The sequence below is a fragment of the Terrapene carolina genome, unplaced genomic scaffold (assembly GCF_002925995.2).
Source record: "Terrapene carolina triunguis isolate 2854851 unplaced genomic scaffold, T_m_triunguis-2.0 Scaffold210, whole genome shotgun sequence".
Lineage (NCBI taxonomy): Eukaryota > Metazoa > Chordata > Testudines > Emydidae > Terrapene > Terrapene triunguis.
The window spans coordinates 27,262,785-27,273,015 of record NW_020664561.1 but is presented as its reverse complement, the minus strand read 5'-3'; the positions used below and the strand labels follow the sequence as shown (position 1 = coordinate 27,273,015).

Below are 10,231 nucleotides of genomic sequence, written 5' to 3'. Positions count from 1 at the left end.
TTTACCCCCGCCCTTGCTTCACTGAAGGGGGGAGGGGAGAGTTGCTCTTGACTTGTGTGGGGTACCAGGGAGTGGAAGCCCCGACCCCACCTGAAGTCACTGGTGCAACCCCTCCCGCTCCAGCTGGGGAGCTGCACCTGGCCCTAGGGGCTGCAGGGTCCGCCACTCCCGGAATCTCCCTCCCTCCTGTCGTGGCTGCGGGAGGCTCCCTTGTCCCGCTCGCTGCCTTGGCGGGTGCAATGCGGCAGCTGGAAGGGAGAGGAGGAAACCCCCCGTTCCCTCCCCTCGCCAGGCAGCCTCCTTTGTGAGAGCTCGGCCCTGACGCGCTGCCCTGCCCGAGCTGCAGCCGCGCCAGAGAGTATCCGAGGGCTACAGGCAGCGCTGGAGCTGCCGGAGGATGAGTTGGAGCTGGCCCCACACCAGCAGGCTGAGCGGGGAGTTGTCCCGGGAGAAGTTTCCTTGCAGGCTCCGCTCCGGTCGGCAGAAAGCTGGGAGCCCGAGGGCACCCGTGCTGGCGGCGCCGCAGGGAGGGAGATTATGGGCTTGGGCACCGCACGGAGGGAGGTTACGGACTTGGGTGCCCAGGGAAACTTCTCCCGGGACAACTCCCCGCTCAGCCCGCTGGTGCGGGGCCGGCTCCGACTCATCCTCCGGCAGCCCCGGCAGCTCCAGCGCTGCCTGCAGCCCTCAGACGCTCCTTGGCGCGGCTGCAGCTCGGGCAGGGCAGGGCATCAGGGCCTTGGCACTTGCCACCCGGGGCTGGGACCGGGGGGCCCTGGATGGGTCCGGGTTCAAGGAGCGCCCAGCTGTGAACGTGGCGCCGAGCTCAACAGAACCCCTAGCGGCTCCTCGGCGAAGAACCTCTCCGAGCCTTGCAGTCCTAGGTCGGGCGCTCAGAGGCTTGCTCCGTCAGGGTTACCATATGCCGTCCGGCCGGGAGGGATTTTTAAATATCGAAAAACCCGGACTTTTTTAGATATTTAAAAATTCCTCCCGGACAGCCATTTAACAACCAAAAAGCCGGACATGTCCGGGGAAATCTGGACATATGGTAACCCTATGCACCACCCCCAACAAAATGCACTGGGAAACACTGAAAGATCACCAGCACATAGCAAGTGCTTTATGCTGCTGAAAGGGATACAACCTGCTGCTTCCTCTGCAGCTGGTCAACTCTGCTGAGTGGTGGGACCTTGTTAAATAAGACTTCAGTGGGTCTATTCGCAGGCATAAAGTGCAAGCATAGTCTTCGTAAGATGGTGGCCTACATTTGGAAACGCCAATGGACACTTGTTGTCTATGTGTGATCATCCTAAATTGTTTTCTACTACTGCGATCCCCAGTGGTACTCATAACGTTGGACGTGCTCGGTCAAGCACCTGCCAGCATTTTAAGCTGTAGATAATCACCCCCGCCCCCCAATCTATGCTTTCCATTGGCCACATGAAGCGGTCGTGGAGGCTTTGCAGGGGCGGGGAAGGTTTTCCGTGGATTGAAGATTTCTCTGATCGCACACCCCCGGGGCAGGTGCCCACCGGGCAGGGTTTCACGTGCTGGGCCCCCGCGCAGCAGCCCGGCGGCGGAGCAGTGCGTTGCACCGGGCTGAGGACGCAGGGGAGCAGTCGCATGCGGACCGCTGGGCCCAGTCCGGGGAGCCCCGCCGCCGGCCCCAGAGCGGTTCCGCCGCCGCCTCCAGCACCTCCCTCCCCCCAGCACCCCGCCGTGTGCTTAGTGCGTTGAGGCGCCCGCCCGCCCTATTTCTCCCTCCTCCTCTCGGCTGGGTGCGCGGCGGGCCGGGGCCGCTGGGGGCGCCCGCCCGCCGGGCGAGTGTCGCACGGCGGCCGCGCGGCTCGGCAGCAGCGCAGGGCTTTGCAGCCCCGGCTGGGGCGCAGCGTCGCTGCCCCTCCCCTCGGACAGCGGAGGCGGGTTGGTTTGAAAGGGAGGCGGCGGCGGCTGCCATGTAAGCGGCTCGGGCGGGCGGCAGTAGGAGGCGCCGTTGGGAGCCGGGTGGGCAGCACCGTGGGCAGGGGGCGGGTGTGCCCGTCCCAGCAGCCATGAGCGCGGCAGGCGGGCGGCGGCCGGCCGGGGCGAGGCGCTGAGGGCCCGGCCGGAGGCTCCCCGGCCCCCGCCCATGGCCTTCATGATGATGAAGAAGAAGAAGTTCAAGTTCCGCGTGGAGCTGGAGCTGGACGAGCTCTCGTCCGTGCCCTTCGTCAACGGCATCCTCTTCTGCAAGGTGCGGCTGCTGGACGGCGGCAGCTTCAGCGGGGAGTCCTCCCGGTAGGTGCCTGGCCCCCTGCGCGCCCCGGCCCCTGGCACCAGTCAGGCGAGCGGTGCATGCAGACCTCCCCCGTCGGCATGAAAGCCCATCCCCGCCACAGAGACCCGTGCAGCCGCCTTCCTCCGGAGCGCCTTGCAAACCCGCCGCTGTGCAGCCCTTCTGCCTCCAAATGCCGGCCCCCCGCCCCAGCAGCCTTGCAGCCCTCTGTCTCTGTCGCCTTGCGATAAAAGCAATATCCTCTGCTCAGAATTAAAAGCTTATAACCCCCTTCACCCACCAGCCCGCGCTGTAAGTACATCACTTATGAGTTGTCACTCTGCTGCTTTATCTCTAGTGTATGTACCATGGTAACTACATTTGCAAAGAAGGTAACAATGACATCCATCTCCTAGTCGCTTTCTGTTGGTTTCTAGCAAGCTTCTGAACTTAGAAACACGTAAGAGCAAGCAGTTGAGCCCTTTATTGAATATCCTTGATGATTACTAGAGTCCGGCGCGGATACAAAATGTGTATCAGCATCCGATCAGTGAACCGCAAACGTGGTCCGCGGATACCCGCAGATTTTCAGGGCTCTTATTTTGGCTGGGTTATGGGGGTATACAGTGCAGTGTACTAAACTTAAGCATGCAGTATACTACTTTCCTTGCACAAAGGTGACAGCAGCACTTTACCTTTGGAGCTTCGTCATTGTGGACTTGCTCTTAAATTATTTACTGCTTATGATTAGATTACGTATTTTGAAATGGCCATTAATGAACCACTGCAGAAAGATTAGGTGACTCAGAAGTGAGGTGTCCATCCCTGAAGCTTTAAAAAAAAAAAATGTCTTGCAAGTTTTGTTGGCATTTAGCAATGGGCTTTAGAGCATCTCTTATCTTCTTATATAGACATGGCATTTAGTGTGATGCAACAGCTTGGAAGAAGCTAGAAAAGGCTTGGATAGGCTTCAACTAGATAAAGTGATTTGCAATACGTGCTTCCCCAAATTTCTGTTTATTTCCTCGGTTAGAAAGTAATAGTGTACACACATACGGACACACTGTCTCTCTAAGTAAGAGTCATGCTGTTCTAAAGCATGGACTCTTCAGTAAGGGCAAAGTTATATTGATTTTAAAAGCTCATGGGAATGTAGACTTATTTACTGTAGTCACATTAGTGTTTTTTTTTCCAGTCTCTTCCATATCTATCAACAAGAATGTTAATGGAATAAGAATATGGAAGTCTGTCTGCTGAAATATTGTAGACAGAAAGCCAAGAAAATTAGCGCCTAATGTAACTTGACTATGTACTGTTTTTTCCTGTGCAGACTTTTTTAAAGAAAATTCTGACTAGAGTTAATTTATATAACATAATATGACTAGAAAGGAAGGACAGTTTACCCATTCTATGTAAAAGAGTGGAAATAAGAATATTCAGGCTTCTGCAACCCAGTTAGTGTAACACATGGTTGCAGTCAGCAGTGTCCATTAATAATCTGATTTAAGGCAGCCTATACTGTACTCTTCTTCTGTTTGATACTTTACTACCACTTTTCACTTTTTTATGTATTTGCGAATCACAGTAAAAGTATTTAACATAAAAGTGTCCATAGAAAAATGGCATCTTATTTCTTGTATGTGTCTGAGCCATGTACTTAACAGGAATAATTCCATTTGTCAAACTGCAGAGCAAATGCAGCTGTGGAAAGACAGCTGGATTCCTTTTTGCCTCATACATCAGGAACAGAACTGTCAGCTCAGTTCTGACTGTAGAATATTTATTTGCTGCTGATAGTACGTGAGACAGAACATAACTTGATTTTTATCTTTTCAAATACCAGGTGGAAGTTGCAGCATTGGCAGTTATAATTTTTTTTCTATTTTGGCTTGTCAGCTTCTTCAGTAAATCCTTGAGAGAATAAATATCCAGCCCCAATATATTATTTGTCCATGACATGGATTACCTCTTTGCTTTAATGTCATTACAAAAATGATTACTTGCTGAAACTTTTCAAGGCTGGACAGCTAGAAATCAGTGTAAAAAATTATATTGCCATTCAGTGCTTATTATTAAATTACCATATATGTTAGTCACAGACTTTACTGAATTATCTGTTTTGATTCTGTGGATGGAAATGTTTTATGAGGATAAAGTTATGCTGCCTGGAGTGGCTCATAAGTGAGAATACCAACCTCCAGGCAGACTCTTAAGAAGCAGGGCACAAACCCCAACCTATTTGTGAGCTCTCTACACTTGTTACTGGGCTAGTGAAATCTAAGCAAACACCTCAGGCACTATACAGCCTTAACAGGGAGTTACAGACAGTCCTCTTGGGCATTCCAATCTGTCTTGCCACCCAGGCAAGCTTGACTCTGTGACAGATAGTCACTTTACACCAGAAATCACAATGTTCAGGTTACTTCCAGTCCCAAAGGACAGGTCACTTACCCCAGATCAGTTGTACTCAGATCTCAAATCAAAGAGAGTGCCTGTAGCCAATCCTGTAATAAATTAACTAAAGATTTATTAACTAAGAAAAGAAATAGGATAATTATTTACAAGGTTAAAACAGGAAATGTACACACACAATTGAAATACAGTCTTAGATTTAAAAGGGTTATATAAGTTTATATAATGAGCAGCTCTATGTATCCGTTAGGGCTGACCCATGCCAAGCAACATGGGGATCTCTTGCTTATGTTTAGGAATCTTAGTCAGTCAGAGTCCAGATAGCATAAAGAGACCCCAATTCCTTCTGTTAAGGGATTTTAATCCCCCCTTCCATAGAATTCAAGCTGATTGGATGAGCGGTTCTGCATATAACCTCTTCAGGGGTGGAGCAATTGACAAAGTCTTTGTTTTACAGTGGCCCATTTGGACTCAGTAATCCTTCCTGAGGATCAGGAGAGGACGCCTTCTGTAGGAATCCAGCATTTTGTATTAAGTAAAGTGGGTTTTTTTTAATTCCCCACCCCACCCGGTTGAGTTCCAGAGTTTCAGAACAAAAAATTTACAGTTATAGAGCACACACATAAGTATTACCTTATAGCATGGATACAGATATTATAAGTAGGATTAATACATGCAGCCTACTAGCATTTCATAAAGTCTAAACACATTTTTATTATACTAATATCTGTTTTTACTATACTAACCCCCAAGTAAACCAGACTGGTTTCCACCCATGCGTTAAACAGTCTTCTGTTAGGCCTGGGGCCTTGGCATGAGCTGGCACCGGGTCTGCCAGCATCACAGACAATTTTACCAAAATGGAGTTTTGGACCGTGCACTTCTGAATCAACTGTAACCTTACACAGAAGTGTAGTCCCAAGTGACTGGGATGTTTGTTGGGGTTTTCTTTGGTGGGAGTAGGGACTTCAGACCAGCAACACTTTACTCTCATCTCCTTTCTGTTTAACACACTACTGAATTATTTTGCTTTAGCAGTAACAGATGATAATTTTCATGTGCTGATTACTTTAGGTGCTAACATCCCATTACTGTTATAGGCAGATGCTACTGTCTTAGGCCTGGTCTACACTTAAAATTTAGGTCAATGTAGCTATGGCACTCAGAGGTGTGCATGATCCACATCCCTGAGTGCCATAGCTATGCCGACCTAACCCTGTCACTCGGGGCAAGGGTGTTCCTACAATGACAGAAAAACCCCTTCCATCATGATAGGCGGCATCTACACCATGGAGTTTTGCCAGCATAGTTACAGCACCATAGCTGTGCTGCTATAGTCTCTGTAGTGCAGACAGAGCCTTAGTCACTTTCTCTAGTTGATGTATATCATCTGGGAAATCTTTGTTAAAAGACAATAGACTACAACCAAGCAGATGCATATATTGTAAGCCTTGTCCTTCCTTTACCTTACACCCTTAGCACTATGTGATGTCAAAGTGAGACCCCAATCTTGAAAACACATATTCTTAACTTTTCATATGTGAGTTAAGCATGTGTCTAAGTGTTTGCAGAGTGAGGGGCCTTAGGTCTTGATCCTGCAATGTGATGTACTTGGGCAGCTCTTAAGGAATTTAGTGGGGCTCCCCGGGGGGAGCAGGGATCCACCAGTATGCACTGAATTGCAAGATTGGGACCCGAGAGGATGAGCCTCCTTAGTTATTTTTTTTTCTTCTTCTTTGGAGTGTGGTTTTAAAATGGAATCGAGCAGTAAGTTATGTGCTCATATTACAGGAAACCAGAGTGCGGGTCTCTAAAATTTTGGCCGGCAGAGTTGGATGCGTCACAAAGATGTTGCTGCACTTGTAGAGGAAGGTATAGAATTCCTTTGCAGTAGTTCTTTTTATGCCAATTTAGGGAGTGTCCGTGCTATTGGCTCCAGAATGAATTGCTTTATTCCTACATAGGTGAACTCAAATTGTTTCAATAAAAATATAAGAACTTCGGTACTGGGTCAGACCAATGGCCCACCTAGCTCAGTATCCTGTCTCCGACAGTGACAAGTACCAATAACATGAAGGGGTTCGAGTATTCAGCAGAATTTTCAAACTAGCTTAGTCTTTATTTTTTAAATGAGCATTGTCTTGCTATTGTTTAATGTGATAAAATGCAAACTGCACTAGTATTTAAGAGTTGGTAATCATGTGCTCAAAATAGTTAACTTTATAGCATTTTAAGATGTTCAGGGAAGCCTGTTAAATGTTTCAGAGAATGATTTAAAATATTTTGAGAATTTTGTATATGTGTCATAAATTAACCGTATTGTTGGCTATGCAGCCTTTTTTTAAGTGTTCACCCAATATCTGGTAACATAATTGCTTGGGGAGAAACTTAATGGGGCTAGGTGCTCCAGTCCCACTGACTGGGAGTTGGGTTCTTAACTGCCATCTGTGTCTTTGGAAATCTTCCCTTTTTAAGAACAGTCTTATTCAGAACTGTAAAACAGCTTTGTAAATGCCTTTCACTTCCTTCCCAACACTTATTCTTCAAACATGAGATCACAAAAGAGCCAAATATACATCAACATCTTAAGATAGCATTAGATGTTGACAAAATGTGACATAAAATACAGTGTACACTTCTACCCCAATATAACACAAATCCGGATATAACGCGGTAAAGCAGTGCTCCGGGGGGGTGGGACTGCGCACTCCGGCAGATCAAAGCAAGTTCGATATAACGCGGTTTCACCTATAACACAGTAAGATTTTTTTTGGCTCCTGAGGACAGCGTTATATCGGGGTAGAGGTGTATATGCAGGGGTGGCAGGTTTATAGAAATTTTGGTGGTGCCCAGAACCCACCCCCCACCTGCCTAAGGCTCTGGGAGAGAGTTTGGGTGGGGGGAGGAGGTCTGGGGTGCAGGCCCTGGGCTTGAGCAGGGGATAAGGGTGCAGGCTCTGGGACAGAGTTTGGGTGTAGGCTCTAGGCGGTGCAGGAGGGGGTGAGGGGTGCAGGCTCTGGGAGGGAGTTTGGGGGTATGAGGGTGTGTGTGGGAAGGGGGTAGGGGTGCAGGCTCTGGGACGGAGTTCGGGTGCTGGGTGCAGACTCCGGGCTGGGGCAGGGGGTGGGTGTGCAGGAGGGGGTGAGGGGTCCAGGCTCTGGGAGGGAGTTTGGGGGCAGGAGGTGGTGTGTGTTAAGGGTGAGGGGGTGCAGGGTCGGGGAGGGAGTTTGGGGATGGGAGGGGGTGCAGAGGTGAGGGCTGTGGGGTGGGGCTGGGGATGAGGGATTTGGGCTGTGGGAGGGGGCTCAGGGCTAGGGCAGAGGGTTGGGGTGGGGCTGGGGATGAGGGGTTCATTATGCAGAAGGGGGCTCAGGGCAAGGGCAGAGGGTTAGGGTGTGGGGGGGATGAGGGCTCTGGGGCTCAGGATGAGCAGTTTGGGGCATTGGAGAGGCTCAGGGCTAGGGCAGAGGGTTGGAGTGCGGGGGGTGAGGGCTCTGGGGTGGGGCAGGGCTGGGGATGAGTTTGGGGTGCAGGCAGGCAGCCCCAGGGGTGGGGCCAGAGAGGAGGATTCCCCCCAGCCCTCTCCCTGTTGGCAGCAGTGAGCTCTGGGGGAGGGGCCCCCTCTCACCCCCGGCAGCACACTCACCCCGCACCACTGTCACTGCACATGCTCCTAGGGCCCCTCTCAGGTCCAGGAAGCCCTCTTGCCTCCCCTGTGGTGGGTGTGGGGTGGGGGCTGCCATCACGTGTGGCCTCCTCCCCTTCTGCTGCCCCTCACTATAGCCTCCCTCGGGGTAGGGGATGAGGCTGCCCCTTGCCCAGCATGGGGCAGGAGCAGTGCCTGCGGGCAACGGGGAGGTGCTGGTGGAGGGTCCTACTGGAAAAGGGAAGGGTCTGAGGCGGAAGGGCAGGGTAAGGGCAGCCTGCCCTGCCACTAGTGGATGGTGGGCACTAGGACCCTGTGGCGGCAGTTGATGCCGGGAGCCAGAAGAGCAGAGTCAGCATGGAGCTGCAGGGGAGAGGCTGGGACACTTTGGGACCCAGGGGAGATGCGTGGGGGCAGCAAGTGGGGGCTGGGGGACACTCGAGGGAGGCGCTTGGGGGTGGCAGGCGTGGCTGGGGGAGAGTCCCAGCCCCAAACATTGGTGGAGCTGGGCCCCCCGGGCCCTGAATATTGCTGGAGCCCGGGCACCATGGGCCCATATAACTTGCCGCCCTTGTGTATATGTGTTATAAGCCAAATGGATCCAACTAGTCTTATATCCACAAACTGTCTTGCTAAATTGTATTATGTTACCGATTAAAGCCCTGATCCTGCAAACACTTTCATATGTCAGTAGTCCTACTGAGCAAAAGGGGAAAATGGACATGTCAGGTAAAAGTTCAGGCTATTGGAAAATATTTATTCTTCAGCACTGTTATCTCTTCATTGTATATTCCTGGAGGCATTCTGCGCCAAAAAATTAAAAATTTCTGCCCACAATATTTTAAAATTCTGCAAATGTTATTTGTCAAGTTAACATTACATAATCACACTAGTTTCAATTATTTTGGTAATTTATTTCAAAATACCTATCAGCAAGTATGTCTGTAAAAATACAGAGACACACAAAAATTCCCCCAGGAGTACAGAGTTAAAGAAACCCCTATGACTACCCAGTTCCTGTTTCTCTGCCCTCTTTCCCCCCAGAGGCCAGCTCGGGGGCCAGTCACCCACAACCCCTCCCCCCAGAGCCCAGCCACAGTTCTCCCTCCAGCCAAAACACCTGCACCCCCTCACCCTCCAGAGCCCAGACACCTACCCCCCTCCCCTCCAGAGACCAGGGATCCATAGGGAGAAACAGCCTGATGCTGGATCCCTGCTGTCTCCTTCCCTCAGGGCACGTGGGGAACTGTAGCTGCCGGGAACACTCTAGCTCCCTCCCGTCCCCCCCACTCCCCCGGCAGTGTCTTCTATGTGCAAGCTGGGCTCTGCTGTGTCCAGTGACCCCTAGTGGTGGCCAGAAGCACTGCAACCCATTTCTGTGGGAGAAAGGAAATTCTGTGCACGCAACATTAATTTCTGCAAAATTCTGCATTGCGCAGTGGTGCAGAATTCCCCCAGGAGTAATTGTACAATATGTACATTAGTGAAGACTTAGGGCTTGTCTACCCTACCACTTAAGTTGATGTAACTCACCCCTTGAGCGATGTAAGTTACATCAACTTAAAACATTGTCTACAATGTGGCAGAAGCAGGAATAGAATCCAGTTCTCCAGGGCAGCATTCAATTGCTGTAATCACAAGTCTTCCTTTCTCTTGACTACACATCTTCCAACTTCTGCAACAAATGAAACAGGAGTCCTACAGACAACAGTCTTCTTCACTGCATAACTCTGGTTTATCTCCAGAGTAGGTCCACTGCACTGAATGGAAAAAATAGTACGTTATGTAATTAAAGACTATCATAATCAGGGCCGGCTCCAGGCACCAGCCCACCAAGCTGGTGCTTGGGGCGGCACCTGGAGGGGGGCGGGGCGGCACGGCGCTCCGGCCGCCGGGGGGGGGGAGCGGCGAGCCCC

The 10,231-nt window shown here is 50.7% G+C and overlaps 1 protein-coding gene across 2 annotated transcripts in view; it reads left to right on the top strand.

Moving 5' to 3' along the window:
• Positions 1–1,982: 1,982 nt before the first annotated feature.
• LOC112115847 (protein FAM102B) overlaps positions 1,983–10,231 on the top strand; it is a 45,079-nt gene continuing 36,830 nt past the window's right edge. For both annotated transcript variants that reach the window (XM_024213043.2, XM_024213042.2), the window contains exon 1: positions 1,983–2,280. In XM_024213043.2, coding sequence (XP_024068811.1) covers positions 2,132–2,280 — 149 coding nt within the window. In that variant the 5' untranslated portion in view covers positions 1,983–2,131. The remainder of the gene's footprint in view (positions 2,281–10,231) is intronic.